The sequence below is a fragment of the Choloepus didactylus genome, chromosome 20 (assembly GCF_015220235.1).
Source record: "Choloepus didactylus isolate mChoDid1 chromosome 20, mChoDid1.pri, whole genome shotgun sequence".
NCBI lineage: Eukaryota > Metazoa > Chordata > Mammalia > Pilosa > Megalonychidae > Choloepus > Choloepus didactylus.
This window is the reverse complement of record NC_051326.1, coordinates 27,760,238-27,777,457: the sequence shown is the minus strand read 5'-3', so window position 1 is coordinate 27,777,457 and position 17,220 is coordinate 27,760,238. Positions and strand designations below refer to the sequence as shown.

The following is a 17,220-nucleotide window of genomic DNA, read 5'->3' as shown; positions in this document are numbered from 1 at the left end:
GGCCTCCTCGGCTCCTAGTGCACTCACCGCCCGAGGTTCCGGCCTGAGGACTTGGCAGTCCGCGCTCCTCCACCAGGCAGTCCTCAAGCCAGAGGCTGCTCTGACGGGATTAGTGCAGAGACTTGTCAGAGAGGTGCTCTGGGGTCCGGCCACGGTCCCTCTGTCAGGGACTGCTCCCTGGCTCTGCCGCCACACAGGATTCCCACGTCAGAGCTCAGGGCTCAGGTGGGGTCCAAGGATTTGGTGCGTGAGTTCTAGTCCCCGTCCAGGAAAAAAGGATGAGCTCGGAGAAAACAGCCTCTGGGAGTCATTTAGATACTCCCTCTACTGCAAAGTCTTCCTCAATCTCTGTCCCATTAAGGACTTTCAAGTCCTTCCTGTGTCATATTATTTGGTTTATTCCTTTATAATAGCTCTTACCACAGGCTGACTTGTTTTATTGTTGGGTAAGTAAATGCCTGTCTGTCCAATTACACTGTGGAGGTGAACATTGACTTTTGTTTTTTGTGGTGGTAATCTCTAGGGCATAGAACACTTTTTTTTGCACATGGTTGGACCCAGAAGATGTTTAACTTGAATTGGTAGCTACTCTAGTCACCGTTCCCAGAGCAGAGCAGCTGAACTTATCTCCAAACTCAGTGTAGAGCCCTGTACTTTTCTAATTGCTCATCGATATAATGGCAAGAGGCCCTGCGTCCTCAGTGGTGCCTACTACCTGGCCCGGCGAGGGCCCAGAGAATGCCTGTCGACTGAATGAATTAATGAAGGGGAAGGGTCATTGGAAGAGATGTTGAAGAGAGTCCAAAGTGTCCTGTGACAGTTGGCAGTTTGGGCAAACTATGAATCAAAGGGACATAGTTTACCTCCAACAAAAGAACGTTTGTGTGAATAGGCCATTGGACTGTGGCCGGGAAATGTGAGCCGCCGAGGCTGTCCTGGAGAGGATTGTACAAAAACAGGCTTGGGATTCAGACAGATCTGGGTGGGCTTCCAGCCCTTCCAATTACTAGCCGTGTGGCCTTGGGTAAGAGCCCCCATGTCCGAGGGCTACTGGGAGGATTTGGTGGGACTGTGCTGCTGACCTCCTCACAACTGCTTAGCACACAGCAAGTGCTTGGTAACTGGAAGCCGTCACTGTCACTGCAATAGCCACAGTAGCACTGGGCATCCCGGTGGCGTGGGGACAGCAGGGATGCAGAGAGCAGAGGTGGGAAACCTGCTCTTTCTGCAGGGGGGCTCAGGAAGTGCTAAACAGCCTCCGAACACCTTCAGCCTGTCCCATCTGCTGGCCCTGCCATTTCCTCTCGAGGCTCTCCTGGCAAATGGATCAGGACATTTCCAGGGGGCCTTGATTGAGTAGAGCAAGATGATGGGCCACATGCAGACCCATAGCCCTGAAGACCCCCTTTTGGAAGAGAAGCCCCTCACTGAACCCGTTGGCAACTCGCGAGCAGCTGTCTTTCAGTTTTGATGGAATATGTCTCATTTTGTCTCATCAGATTTAGAATTCCTCCTGTTTTACAGGGAAAAAGTGAAACAGATATACCACGTGTGAGGCCCTGTGCTTCCCCTTCCCCTTCCTCATCTCCTTTAATCCACACGACAACACCGCGAGGGGATTATCACGCCCTCTCTAAAGAATCAGGCCCAGGAGAATGAGAAGCTTGGCCGAGGTCACACGGCTAGCGGCAGTAGGTCTGTGATCCGGACCCAAAGCCCACGCTCCATCTCAGGAGGGCAGCCCTCCATGCATCTCTCTCTCTTCCCGTGGCCTCCTCAAGCCAGGGCCGGGGGGCCAGTCTGAGGGCCTCCACCACGACCTTGCTAATTTCACAGAAGCCCAAGCAGAAATGTGTTAGTTACAGGGTCCCTCAGAAAGAAGATGAGTGTTTCATTCTTTAAGGAAGAATTAACTCCCCACTATGCCTTGGTTTCCCCACCTGCAGAAGATGCTCTTACCTTCCTTCTAGCTCTCAGAGGTGGTTTAAGGTGAGTGACAAAGCCGAAGAGGGCACCCCGTACTGCTCCTGAGACTCTCCGGCCCTGCCTCAGAGCCACAGGCTGCTCCCCTCACGCTGTCCGTGTGCTGGGTGCTCGGCAATTCCTCTCCTAGCCCACCAGCCCCTGCCCCTCCAGGCCTCGGCACTTGTGCACACGGACACCCTGCTCCAGAGCATCCCTCAGAGCCCTCCCTGATCCTCACCCCTGCAGTACAACCGCAGCCTCCTCCCTGCCCTGTGGCTGCCTCTCTGGCTGAACTCAGCACGCCGGCAGTGATTTTGCTGTTGTTTGTCCCGATGCCTTGTTAAGCTGTGAGCTCTCATCAAGAGCAGGGTCTGCGTCTTGTTCATCTTTGTATCGTCATCATCTGGCATGTGCCCCTTACTGGTCTGTGCTTGTTTAATACAGTGACTCTTGGCCTGGCTGCTCATTAAAATCAACTGGGAAGCAGTTTAAAAATGCTGATGTCCAGGCCTTACCCTCAGAGATCCTCATTTAATCTGCAGTAGGGCCAGATACTGGAATCTTTTTAGAATCTTCTCAGGGTTGAGAACCACTGGGTAGTGTGTGATTTCCATTGACTGCTTGAACTTCTGAGGAGGAATTTTCTAGCAGGAAGGCAGGGCTGTGGTTCTAGGTGTGAAACACAGCGGGAAATCCAGGTCCTGAAAAGCAGGGATGTGCCATGGGCCTGGCCATATGCTGCAAGAGCATCGGTTGCTTATTTTGGTAGAACAGTACCTGGGTCTGGGTCAGGCTTGGGTTTGAACTGGGGGTTGTTGTCCATTCCTCTGGGGCTCCAGTCCACTGTCATAGGGGAAGGGGTGCACGCTCCACACTGAGTGAGGCTCCCAATCCGGCCTCGCTCGTCTTCAGGTCTGTGTGCGTTTTGCTGTGCGTGGCCAAGCGCTGGCACCTGGCTCAGGAGTCTGGCCTCAGTGGTTTTCCTCTCTATCCCTCTGTACCTTTCTCTGGTGCATCTGTAGTGACTCTGCTGCCTGCCTTGCTGAATATCTTGAATAGTGGGAGAAATGGTCTGAGAATCGTCTCTGGTTTCCACTCTTTTCCTTAGAATCCTTCGGAGCAGGACTGCCAGAAAACCCACCCATTCTTCTTTTCCTAGTCTCTCCCACCCTACGTACTAGCTCCTCCCTGGAACTTCCCTAGAACTTTCCCCAACTGCCTCCCCAACAGCCAACTGCTGCATGGGGCTCTCCTCTCCCCACTCCCTGCTGCTCCAGGAACCCTCCCCAACACTCATAATCTCAGCAATGACAAAACCTGATTGCCGTAAGAGGCCCACACTGTGGGGCATCCTGGAGGGAAATTTCTCCCCACCTTCTCCAGCCCAAAATCCTGCCAAGATTTCTCATCTCCTGGCAGCCACCACTCAACGGCTCCCATACTACTCTGGGTGAGTGGCGGGCTCCTCTCCCCAGCTGATGCGAGGTTGGGACTCTCAATAAGGGATGAAGAGGGAGGGAGGAAAAGTCACAGAGATGGGGACCATGGCCTGGGGAGCCGAAGGGAACTCATGTTAAGGGAAGTATTTCCAGTTTCTTCATTCCGTTTTTATTCAAGGACATGATAGATGGTTGGTTTTTTGTTTGTTGAATTAGTTAGTTTGTTTGTCTGTCTGTTTTTTTGAGCATCCAACATCTCTATAACTCTCCCCAGAAAGGGTGTTTTGGCACATTTCTCACTGATGGAGTTCTGGTCTGGGATTAGAAGCATTGGTTTCAAATTCAGTTAGACTTCACTGCTGACAGAGAGATCTTACAGATTTCTTTCTTTCATGGTGTCCTAATTTCCCCTCCCATGAATTAGGAAGAAGAATCCCCATTCCCTCTCACCCTTAGAAATGTGGAGAGAGCCAGACATTGGGACCATAGAGCAAGTGCTTCCCAAAAGGAGGTTGTGAACTAAAACGCAGCTGTAGCAGGCCCTATGTTAAACTCTCATGTCCACAAAAACAGACCAAATGTTCAACCTTCCAAAGAAGACATGGCAGGAAATGAATGTGTGAAGTGCCACCATTTCCTTGTGCCTCTGGTGCCTTCCATTCTTTGGGTGATGTATTAATATATACAATATATGGCAGAAGAAAGGGGCTTATTAGGATGACTGTTGGTTGCCAGGGCTATCTGAAAGGAGAATTTGTGTCACTGGAGTTCAGTGTCCCAGGCCCCCAGCCTCTGGTCAGAGGCCTGGCAGAGCCCTTGGATAAAAGGAGGGGTGGGCCAGGGGCCAGGGCCAGGCTTATCTCATAGAACCTCTCCTAGTCCCTCGACTCTTGGGGAATTTAAATGCTCAGAAAATCTGGCTCTGGAGCTCTTCTTGCCCTCCCCCTCCCTCCTTCCCCCACAATTCGAGTATCTTCTGCTTGCTGAGTAGTCTGCAATTCAAAATATGCTAGAAGGAAAGCAAGAATTTCTTATAACAACAAAATAAATTGCACTGAGAATACTTTTTTCATCCCAAGATAATTTCCAAATTCGTCATCTGGAATGAAAGGTGCATAAACAGCTGCAGACAATAGTTGATTACTAAAAGATGGCCCAAGTATATGTTGGGAGACTTTGGGGTTCTTTGCTATTCTTTAAATTTGAAGCACAGCCAAAGGTCGGAGTATTCAGCTCACAGCATATTGTTTTTAAATGTGTGTGTTCACTTATTTAGCTATTTATTGAGCATCTGCTATGTTCCGAGTAATGTGGGGAATGCAAAGACAGTGGGGACCCTCTCAGGATGAACTGTGTGCATAGAAAACCAGAAGAGAAGGAGGAAAACCATAAACAGTAAAGAGGGAGGACAAAACAATGCTTTGGGAGTTCAAGTGAGACATAGATTATATCTCATAGAGGTGGGGGTGTGATCTTTAGGAAGTCATCATCTGCCTCTCCTTCCCATATTTCCTTCCTGCCTCAAATGCTAACTGTGCACCTGCGGTTTCCCAGGCCCGGTGCTAGGTGCCAGAGATGCAGCGATTCACAGGTGGCCTGGGTAAATAAAACAAGGGAACGCCGGGTCCAGCAGACTTCAAACACTTCAAACACTTTTCTATTCTGTGGCCTTCTATGTTAGTCCTCAGAGGTGGAGACCACAGCATTTTCCCTCCAGCCACAGAAACCAAAGGCAAACAGTAGTCTGGAGAGGAAGTTCCAAAAGATGCATCTGACCTGTTCTCCCTCTTTCCCTGGGGCTGGAATGATTCTGGGCAGAGTCTGGCCTCTGTGAATATTTATTGAATGACTGTCTCTACGGGCCCTTCCATTTCCCACACTCTGGGTCCCATTATTGAGGTGTGGCAGGTAAGAATCTCGTGCCCAAACATGGGTGTACAACAAGTGCCACAACTCTTGCTTTAAACCAAAACAAATTTAATTTCTTCTCTAATATCCATCCAGCAAAGTAACCTCAGTCTTCCTGGTGCATTCCCCATGCCCCCATATCCTGAGCTCCATCAAGGGCATGGGGATGGAGGAGTGGGGGACAGCAAGGCTGCACAGTGGAGCAGGCAGACACTGGGCCTGGTCCAAAACTGGAGCTGCTTCCAAAGTCTACAACATGAGAATAACAAGGGACAACAGAACTGAAGATGCTGGCAAGCGTATGATAGAAGCAAAGGTTTGCAAAAAGAAGCATACACATCAGAGCGAAGGAAGTCAGAATAGGTGAGGAGAAAGAAGAGTGGTCAAGGGACCAGAGTTCACAATGAGATGAAAGGTCAGGAGCAGTGGGAGTAACAAAGTGAGAGAGTAGCAAAGAGAAGAGGCTGTGGTCAGAATGGCTGAATTTGAGATTCTACAGATGGCGCAGTTTGCCATGATAAGAGTCCGAGAAGTGGCCGTGGGAAGGGAGGCGGAAGGAGAGGGAGGAGGACAATGTTGGAAGGGGTATCCCCATGGATATGGAAGCCACGAAGGTTGATGGTAAGACTTGGAGCAGGGGGAAAGTCCATATTGCCGAGTAACGATGTCGTCAGTGGGCGAGGAGAGATGGGAAGGCAGATGACATGGATGAGGACTGATTCCAGATGGCGTGAGCTGTGGGGAGTGGGGGTTTTGACAAGAGAGCTGAGGAGCCATGGTCTGGAAGCAGCAGTTAGGAGTGGGGCACCATCAACCCTCCCTCCCGACCCTGAGGTATATGGGGTGTGGGAGACTGAGCAGCCCCCACTTAAAAAGACTGCAGAGAATGGCATCCCAAGGGGCAGGGAGATTTTAGTTATGACATGAGGTGGAGAGAGCTGTTTGGTCATAATGTTAAGAATGAAGGAGCTTAATATGAAATATGCAAATGCATAGAGACAGAAAGAGTACAAGGTACTAGGGGTGGGGTGGGAGAGGAAGGGGGAATGGAGAGTTAATGCATAATGGATGAAGGGTTTCTGTTGGGATAATAGGAAAGTTCTGGAATGGATGATGGTGAGGGATGCAAACTTGTAAATGGGAATAATCCAACTGAATAGTATTCTTGGTAGTGAACAAGATGCTTGGCAAAGTTTATATTGTGTGTGTATTCATATGTGTGTGTGCATTTCCACAAGTAGAAACGACAAAAAGAGTGACTAAAGAGACACTGATAATTAAATACAATTCATGACCCAGGACTGGAACTAATAATGGAGGAGAAAAGATCCAAAAGGACATTACTGGGACATGGATAAACTGGATTATAGATTGTAAGCTTTATATCGATGTTAAATTACTTGAACTTGATAACTGTACTTAAGATGTTTATATTAAGTGAATACCTTTGTTCTCAGGAAATGCACATGGAAGTATTAAGTGTTCAAGGAGCATGATATGATTACAACCTACTCTCAAACATTTAGAAAATAGACAGATAGCCAGACAGACAGACACAGAGAGAGAAATAGAATGATGCGGCAAATAAAGGAAAATGTTAGAAGTTGGTGGATCTGAGTACCATATATGGGCAGGGATACACTGGAGTTGTCTGTTTGTATTTTGTGTTATTTTTGCAACTCTCCTGTAAGTTTGAAATTATGTCAAAATAGAAAGTTATAAAAAGATGAAGGGGTTTCAATTTAAGAGCTAAAACTATAAAACTCTTAGAAGAAAACTTAGGAGCAAGTCTTTGATCTTGGATTTGGCAATGGTTTCTTAAATATGACACCCAAAGCACAGACAACAACAAAAAATAGGTAAATTGGACTTTATCAAAATTAAAAACTTCTGTGCATTAAAGGACACTATCAAGAGCATGAAAAGAAAATCCACAGAATGGGAGAAAACATTTGCAAATTATGTATGTAACTTAGTATCCAGAATACATAAAGAACGACTACACTCAACAACCAAAAGGCAAACAAGTCAATTAAAAAATGGGCTAAGGAGAAACTCGGTAGGTGGCGCGCCTAAAGCTTACTTAAATTGCAGCGGTACATTTTAACTTCTGCTTACGGTAACTGGTGCTGGAGACAATTTGCTTTTATCTTCATATCAGAATTTAAATGTCCTGGTTACGAAGGGCAAAATAAGAACAGCAATATAAGATTTATATTATCTACATCCTCTGCATCCTTAGCATCTGCCACTGTGCCAGGGCTGGCCTGAATGCCCAGAAAGGTGTGATGCAGCACACGTTAGGGCCCCGGTATCCATTCATCAAGCCTCTAGCACCCCGGGAACCTCCACGAGACACACCACGGCTGTTGTAATAGGGCTGGCTGCTACGTGGAAATCCAGTGTTCTGCTGGGGAGGCTGTTGGTGATTACCAGTCACTTGATGGGGCTGGTCCTGGGAACCATGGTGTCACATTAAGCTTTACAGAATTAGAAGGCATCTTAAGATAAACAGAATCAACTCTCTACAGATAATTTAACAGAGATACAGAGAATTTCTCAACTGTAGTGCAAGGACTTTGAAACCCAAAATAACAACAAAATTTTCTCCTAACTGAATTTTTAATATTGCTTAAGCATATATACTATGTTGTACTTACATTTTGACTTAATGCCATGAAACTCCTCTGTAATTCTCTTGCAAACTCCAAGTTATTTGTGACTTCTTGGTACTTAGATACTGCATCCTAAAATGGCAAAGACAGAACCCAACTTTACTGAAAACACAAAGAACCACAAAATTAATTTTCATATTTAAAATACTGAGCATAAAATCTTTAATAAAAATATAACATCTTTACCAGCTGATCTTGATTAAGCCTTTCCCCTTTGTTCATTCGTTCCTGGTAATCAAGCTTGCCCTATTTTAAAAGGAAAAGAAAAAGAATTATTTTCCATATTGAAGGTATATACCAGTTTAGCCATGCCAAAATGAAAAAACCCACACAATCCTCAATTCTTCCCTGAAATATATTTTATAGATATTGTCCAGTTTAAGTTAGTACATTAAAACACCTCAATAAATTTAGTGAATAGTGAGCTAAGAAAGAAATTTAAGCATTCCAAACATGCTGAATGATACTGAATATTGTAAACCAATGACACAATTTTGCTTATTCTTCAGGTTTCTAAAGAATATATGCATCTGATGAATCCCATCCAATGTAAAAGCCACAATTTGGTTGGGATCCTGCTTATACCCAGCAAGTGAGCATATCACACTTTAAAAGTGCTGTTTTATAAACAGAAGTAGATAAAGAAATATCTGTATAGAATCAGAGAAAGAGGGCTTGAAATGACTATTCTGAATAATGAGCAAAAACAAGAGGAAACAAGAGCTATATACAACTTAAGTTTATAAAATAATTTTGTCTACATTCCTACCAAGAACTCATGGGAATAGGTGGTAAAAAAAGAGCGTATTTTTCCTGAATAAGCTCATGAGCATACAGTCTTTGATGTGCTTCATCCACGTCTCTTGAACATGAGATACTTTCAAGCTTCCACCTTCCCCGTGAGCAGTACACTAGTCCTCAGTTTTGCTTTGTTATTGTCTCACAGATGGAGTTAAATGTGGGGGTGGGGGGTGGGGGTGGAAAACTAGCCACTGATTTAACGTCATTTTTTGATAAGATGAAAAATTTGGAGATTTCCCAGGCTACCACTATTAGGTAAGACCCAAAAGACAAAGTAATCCAACACATTCAAGAGTTCACTTACTGATGTAAAGAATGAGGGACAGGGAGTAAGTAGAAACTTAAGGGGGAAAATTTTTAGATAAGCACAATACCATCTAAACAGGTATTATATAGTCTACTGGTTGAAAAATCAAGTTTTTTTACACTGATCTGGCAGGCCTGACCTCAAGGTGCAAAAGATTTGTTCAAGCTCGCAAAGGAGACTAAACCTGCTTATAATTGTGCCTTCGAGTCTCCCCCTGAGTACCTCCCTTTGTTGCTCAGATGTGACCTCTCTCTCTCTGGCTAAGCCAACTTGGCGGGTGAACTCACTGCCCTCCCTCCTACGTGGGACCTGACTCCCAGGGGTGTAAATCTCCCTGGCAATGCAGGATATGACTCCCGGGGATGAATCTGGACCTGGCATCGTGGGATTGAGAACATCTTCTTGACCAAAAGGGGGATGTGAAATGAAATGAAATAAAGCTTCAGTGGCTGAGAGATTTCAAATGGAGTTGAGAGGTCACTCTGGTGGACATTCTTACGCACTATATAGATAACCCTTCTTAGGTTTTAATGTATTGGTTAACGTATTGGAATAGCGAGAAGTAAATACCTGAAATTATCCAACTCCAACCCAGTAGCATTAACTCTTGAAGACAATTGTATAACAATGTAGCTTACAAGGGGTGACAGTGTGATTGTGAAAACCTTGTGGATAGCACTCCCTTTATCCAGTGTATGGATGGATGAGTAGAAAAATGGGGACAAAAACTAAATGAAAAATAGGGTGGGGGGAGATGATTTGGATGTTCTTTTTTACTTTTATTTTTTATTCTTATTCTTCCTGGTGTAAGGAAAATGTTCAAAAGTAGATTGGGGTATTGAATGCATAACTATATGATGGTACTTACTATGAACAGTTGATTGTACACCATGGATGATTGTATGGTATGTGAATATATCTCAAAAAAAGTGAATTTAATTAAAAAAAAAAGGTGTGTTCAAATACCTCAGAACATTCTGAGGATCAACAAAGACATTTTTAAAACAGGTAGGCTTTTTTGCTTTTAAGAACTAAAAACTAAACAAGGTTTGCTTTTAATTATGGCAGTCAAAATGATAAACTACCTAGTAGGAAAGGAAAAACTGCTATTAATTTTATACCTGGCATTTATTACCCTGCCCTTTATATTATACATTTTTCAAGGAAATTGTTGCTAAACCTAGAAATTAATACACAATTAAGTGTACTATCTCTCTCTCGTGGGATATATAGCACTTTGTCTTACCTTGGCCATTTAATGTCCTGAGAATTTAAAAGATACGCCAATCAAAATGGATGTCAATCAGTGTGCCGGTTTGAATGTATTGTGTCCCCCAAATGCCATTATCTTTGTGGTCTTGTGGGACAGACGTTTTGGTGCTGGTTAGATTTGCTTGGAATGTGCCCCACCCAGCTGTGGGTGGTGACTTTGGTGGGATACTCCCATGGAGGCGTGACCCCACACATTCAGGGTGGGCCTTGATCAGTGGAGCCATATAAAACATGCTGACTCAAAGAGACTGAACGGAGTGCAGCTGTGAGTGACGTTTTGAAGAGGAGCAAGCTTGCTAGAGAGGAACGTCCTGGGAGAAAGCCATTTTGAAACCAGAACTTTGGAGCAGATGCCAGCCACATGCCTTCCCAGCTAACAGAGGTTTTCCAGACGCCATTTGCCATCCTCCAGTGAAGGTACCTGATTACTGATGTGTTACCTTGGACACTTTATAGCCTTAAGACTGTAACTGTATAGCCAAATAAAACCCCTTTTTATAAAAGCCAATCCATCTCTGGTGTTTTGCATTCCGCAGCATTAGCAAACTAGAACAATCAGTAACAAGTTTACCACACCAATACTAGGGTGTCAGTAATAGAGGGGGATAAGAGGTACGGGGTATTTGGGGATTTTTTTTGTATCTGTTATTTTTCTTTTTGGAGCAATGAAAATGGTCTAAAATGGTGTGATGATTGCACAACTAAGTGATGACACTGTAAAACAGCAACTGTATACTTTGGGTGAATTATATGTTACGTAGATACATCTCAATAAAATTTTCAGCTAAAAAAATGGGCTAAGGATTTGAATAGATTTTTTTGCAAAGAAGATATACAAATGGACAAATAGCTAACAAGCATATGAAAAGATGCTCAACATCATTAGTCTTTAGGGAAATGCTAATCAAAACCACAATGACTAACACCTCACACCCACTAGGATGACTATGATAAAATAAAACAAAAAAAAAACAAAAATAGACATGGAAACTCTCATACATTGCTGGTGTGAATGTAAAATGATGTGACCACTTTGGAAGACAGTCTGGCAGTTCCTTAAAATGTTAAACATAGATTTGTCATCTGATCCATCAATTCCACTCCTAGGTATATTCCCCAAAGAACTGAAAACAGAGACTCAGACAGACACTTGGACACCAATGTTCATAGCAGCATTCCTTGCAATAGCCAAAAAGTAGGAAAAAACCCAAATGTCCATCAACTGATGAATGAATATACAAAACTGGGTATATGCACACAATGGAATATTATTCAGCTATAAAAAGGAATGAAGTATTATTACATGCTGCAACATAAATGAACTTTGAAAACATTATGCTAAATGAAATAAGCCAGGCACAAAAAGGCCGTGAATTGCCTGAGTCCGTTTATATAAACTGTGGCAAATCCATAGAGACAGAAAGTAGATTAGTGGTTGCCTAGGGCTGGGGAAAAGGGGGAGCTAGGAAGGGAGAGAACCTGCTAATGGGTCCTTCTTTTTTGGGGGCTGATGAAAATGTTCTGGAATTAGATAGTGGTGATGGTTGTACAACCTTGAGAATATACAAAAAACCACTGAACTGGACATGTTTAAAGGGTGAATTTTATGGCACGTGGATTATATCTCAATTTTTATATTAATTTCATTAGGAATTAAACAAACCAAAAAAAAAAAAAAAAAATGAGAGGGAATTTGTTCACTATAGATCAGAGATTCCAGGAGCCCAAAGGGAAAGGTTTAAGAGGGAGGGAAAGAGTGAGATTCTCTGTAAGGGAAGAGAAGAAGGTGGCAGCTGGGCCGTGATGGAGGGTATCATGCACGGGGGCCTGGAGGGTGAGACGGGTATCCAAGGGCACTGGTCCAGAAAGCCCAGGAAGCTGACGGGCCTGGCCTGATGGATGGTGTCTGGGGGGAGTCCCAGCCCAGGTGACTGCAGGGGGCTCCAGGAGAGGCCCTGAGGGGTCTCAGGGTGGCGGCTTGCAGGAGTGGGACAATTGAGCACAGCAGCTGGGGAAGGGGAGTTGCCCCTCCTGCTCCCGGAGCTTGAACCCAGCCTCCAGATCTTGGTTTCCAAGCATGAAGCCAAGTCCTGTGAATCCCCATGAGCAAGATTAGTTTGAAAATACTGAGAACCACTGCTTTCTGTCAGATCTCTCTGTACATAAACAAGCCAGAGAAGGTTAGATAAATAGGTAAAAGGGATCCAGGGCTCAGGGCCAACTTGAGTGGTAGGTTTCTCACTGATGTTTATAGAGAGTTGTTTTCATTGTCACATAATACATGTCCTATAAGAAACAGACATGGCAAATTTGTCATGATTTCAAACAAGAATATATTAAGTATCTACACTTAGGCATGGCACCCGGCATACTGGAGAGAGACTCAGGGCCTGCCTCCAAAAAGCTTCTGGTCTAGCAGAGGGACACAACCATTAAACCGAAAACTACAAAATAATTCATTACACACATGTAAGAACAGTAAGGAAAAGAGTAAGGTCCTCTGAGTGTGTCTAATGGGAATCTAATAGAGCCGAGGCAAGTTTCTCTGAGGAAATGATATTTCGGCTACACACCAAAGGTGTCGGCAAGAGGGGGCAATGCCTAAGTAGACCCTGGGTGGGGAGGAGCTCGGCTCGCTGGGCGGGGGGCTGGCTGGAGCGAGCTTGTGAGAGGCAGAGGATGGTAAGGCTGGGCTCAGAGTCAGGAAGGGCCTGTTCCTGCGGGAACCGTGGGCCACCGCGGAGGGCCTGCCATGGAGGGCAAGGGCACTGGGGAGCAGGTGGAGGGACAACAGAGCAGTAGGAGGGGCAGCAGACAGAGTCAGAATCCGAACAGAGGTTCCCAGGGCCCAGGTAGGGGTGGGGAATGAGGAGTCTGTGCCTAAGCTGCACAGTTTCTATTTGGGTTGGTGGGAAAGTTTGGGTAATAGATGGTGGTGATGGTAGCTCAACATTGGGAACGTAACTAACAGCACTGAATTACCTATGTGAGTGTGGTTAAAAGGGGAAATTTTAGGAGGTACATATGTTACTGGAATAAAATTTTTTTAAAAAACCATAGGACTGGACAAGACAGTGAACCCTTGTAAATGATGGACTATAGTTAATAGTGCAATTATAAAGATGTGCGTCTGAGAATTGTAACAAATGTCCCATGCTAATGCCAGGTGTTAATAACAAGGTGGTTTGTGGGAATTCTGTATTTTATTCATGGTTTTTCTGTATACCCACAACTTCTTAAAGTAAAAAGAAAAGGGAGGGTTAGGGGAGCAGGAGAGCGGAGGGGTTAAGATTCCGGAGCCAGAGCACTGGATGCAAATCCTAGTTCTGCCACTTACTACCTGGGTGAGCAAGGTCTAGTTATCTAACCTCTCTGTGCCTCAGTCTCCTCCTCTGCAACATAGCATAATGTCAGCATCTACTTCAGGAGGTTGTCAGGAAGATTCAGTGGCAGAAGATCCTGGCACATACTAAGTAAAGAGTAAGTGCCTGTGCGTGGGGGACAGGAACAAGCCACAGCAGGGACCCTCCCCACCTCCAGGCAGCCATTCACTGCCTGTGCCCACAGCTATGGCTGTCTCTAGTGGCTGCCACCTAGAAGTCAAGAGCCTCTTGGCCTCGGGCAACAGTTCAGGCAGCACTGTCGTTGGAGTCTGGCTCTCCACTGAGCTCCAAGAAGACAGGGACCAAGCTCGCCCTAGACCCTGGGGCCTGGCGTGTGGGCCCTGCATGGGGCAGGGACTCAGTAGCTATTGGTGAAATGGATTGCAAGTGAATGGATGAATCCATCAATCATCTGTGGAACAATACTTAGGCTGTCCATAATTTTTTAAGCATTTACTGTGTGCCAGGTACCTTACAAAATTACCTTCACATGATTCACATCCTTCTCGCAATGATCTTGCAAGGAGGCTACTATTTAACATGTTCTAGTAGGAGAGATCTTGGGTATCATTCTTGGGGGACGAGGTGGGGAGCTCTATTCTTACTTAAGAGAGCACAATTATTCAGAAATATGTAACCCCAAAGAAGGGCTTTTTGCTATAGGCTGGGATTCTGGAAGCAGGAATTCAACCGACAAGCAGACTATGCTGAAAATAGTTTCTCTAAAGATCTAGCTGCATGTATTTTAGAATTATGAGCTCATCTTCCATTGCAAGGCACAGGGTGACAGGGTCATTTTACTTGTTTTGGGAAGGGGGAAGTGGTGCAAGGTAGGGAGGCTAACCTTCCCCGGGAGTCTGGCAGAGCTGGGAACCCAAGACTGCCAAAGACGCTCCCTCCACTCCCCCCACCCCCGCCCTCCCCTTTGATCTTTGCCCCGCCCACTCTGGTGCTCATCAGAAGCCCCCACACTCCCTCCTGCAGGAGAGGGCCTCACTCTCAGCCCAGGGGCCCCCTTCCCCCAGGGCAGCCCTGGTGCACACTGCCCCTTCCAGAGCCGCTTTGCCTGGTCTTCTGCTCCAGGGACTGTTATTTTTGGAAGAGTGCTGAGTTCAGCACGGCCGCAAGGTGCAGTCAGAGGCTCCCTCATGTCCTCAGCTGGCCCTACACAGCTGGGCTCTGTGCAGCAGCCTCTCCCCCGGAGGGTCACAGTATCCAGCCACAGCCACCCACCGGTCAGCAGTGTGGGGCTGCCCAGAGGCTGTCGAGCCAGGTGGAGGAGGAACTGAGAATTGGAAAGGGACAGCTGGTCTGAAGGGCACAGCCCAGCCAAACCCCTACTCCTGGGAGGAGAGGTGAGACAGCTGAGTGCGTGTCCCCTAGCACCCACCCCAGCCCTAAGCCTGGGGTCACCAGCTTCCCAGAGTGTGCTTTAAAGCCAAGGGAGCAGGCTGGCCCTTGGCCAACTCACCATGCCCAGGGCAAGTGGTGGGGGCAGGGCAAGGAGCTGCACTGAGAGGCTTATATAAGCATTTCTGCTTTGCAGCCTGCTCTCTGCACTGGCAGCCAGGACAAGAGTGACAGCAAAGCCCTGCCCTGGCAGAGGTGGGGCCTCAACCAGGACTGCAAATTGAGTCTGGCTTGGAGTAGGCCCAGGACCTCCCAAGGTCTTTGTGTCCGGCTGGTGGCTTAGCATCTGCAGACCCAGAAGCTGCCTGCCTTTCTCCCTGTGCTTCCCAGAGGTCTCTGTCCCACCAGGAGGAGCCTGGGACAGGGGGTGGGAAGGGAGGCCCTGCAGAGGGGACCCGCCACTCTAAAGTCTCCTTCTGTTCCAGGTGCCCATGAGTTCAACCATGCGGCTGGCCACAGCGGTTCTGCTGCTGGGGCTGATAATAGTGGTCACTGGAGATGAGGAAGAAAGTGACCCATGTGTTCATGAGCCCCTGACCAAGGATGATGCTCACTTATGCAAGTAAGGAAGGGCAGTCTGGGACGGGAGGTGGGGGGCAAAGCACACCTGGGCAGATAGGAACTGGAGTTGAGAGCTCAGAGAGGGCTTTTTCTGGAACTCCTAGATTGGCTTTTGTGGTACATAAAATCTGTTAGGTCTTGGTACCACTTTGCCTGAGGATTGCACTGAGGAAAGGGTTTTGAAGCAGGCTCCTGCCTTCCCAGCAGGAGGCTCTCCCGGGACCAGGAGGGTTGGGATATGGTTGACTCTCTCTCTGGCCCTCTAAGTAGGAAAGGGCCTGGCCTCACCGTCCCTATTGGGACTAAGGGGGCCACAGTTCAGAGAGAGACTGCCCAGAATGCCCCACGCCCCCAGCAAAGTGACATTTTGGATATGGAATTTGCAAGAGGGTGTGTGATTAGGCTCTCCTCATGGGGAAAATGGTTGTTGGATTTTTAGTAATTGGCCCCAGGGATGTTTGGAAATTGGGCCTTTTAGGGAGTATATGGCCTTTGGAGGGGGGGTCCCATTTAGAGGCTGGCATCGAGGGCGAGCCCTTCCCTTCCACGGGTGTGAGTTTCTTCCAATCTGGGTCAGAAAGCCAGGCGTTTAGCTTTTCCCTCACCAGCTCTGTTGGTTAGAAAGCAAATCCCAATTTTCCTGGACACAGGGCTCATCCTTAGTGCCCTCTCGGCCCCTTTGCTGCCAACTCCCTTCTGCCAGTTTGGTGGCTGCGGAGGATGACATCCCACTGATACCGTCTCTGAGAAATGGGAGAGAGGGAGGAAGAACTTACTTTTAGAACAATAAATAAATGTTCTTCCTTAAAAAATTATATAGTTGAATCCTTAAAAAAAAAAAAGGTAACAAATTTTACTTAAATCAGTACCTATTTTACAAATGTGGTAAACGGTTCTGGCTGAAGGTTTTGTATGGGAGGAAGGAGATGGGTTCCGAGGCTCTAGGGGCTCAGCTAAGTGGAACCCTTCCCGGGGGCTGGCAGGCTTTTGACTCTGAGAGCCAGAAGGTCAAGTTCCTTATAGAGCTGGGGAAGTCAGCTGGGCCAGAACAAGGCAGGGCAGGGCCAGGAGAACGGCCCCCACATGGGGTGCCTCGGTGCCTCCCAGTGTTTCCCACATCGGTACACAAAGAAAATGATAACATCTCTGTGGTCGCTGAAGGTGACGGGCCTAGGGCCCCAGGTGTCCTGTGCTCTGCCCTCCGAGATCCATGCCTGGGCGCCCTGGTAACTGGTGTTCCCAGCACACATGGGAAGCTGTGGGGCACTGCTGTGTGCCAGGCACTCTGCAAGGTGCTCTAGACTCCTTGACTCATCTAAGTGTTCTAACAAAGCTTTAACATGGGTGTATTTTTATCCCCATTTTGCAGATGAGTAACCCCAGGGATTAAGTAACCTGCCCATGGTACTCACACAGCTTAGGAGCGGCAGAGCTGGGATTCGCATCCCCTGGCCTCTGACCTCACAGCTCCTGCTCTGTCCCCACCTCGCCTTCCATGG

General features: G+C 46.7%; 1 protein-coding gene across 4 annotated transcripts in view; it reads left to right on the top strand.

Annotated features, from left to right (window-relative positions):
- The window catches only part of PEBP4 (phosphatidylethanolamine binding protein 4), a 281,375-nt gene that overhangs the window by 37,779 nt on the left and 226,376 nt on the right, over positions 1 to 17,220 (top strand). For 2 of the 4 annotated variants that reach the window (XM_037812868.1, XM_037812869.1), the window contains exon 2: positions 15,586 to 15,722. In XM_037812868.1, coding sequence (XP_037668796.1) covers positions 15,592 to 15,722 — 131 coding nt within the window. In that variant the 5' untranslated portion in view covers positions 15,586 to 15,591. Of the gene's footprint in view, positions 1 to 15,360; positions 15,493 to 15,585; positions 15,723 to 17,220 lie in introns of those variants that run through there. The other 2 variants (XM_037812867.1, XM_037812870.1) reach the window with 2 other exon arrangements.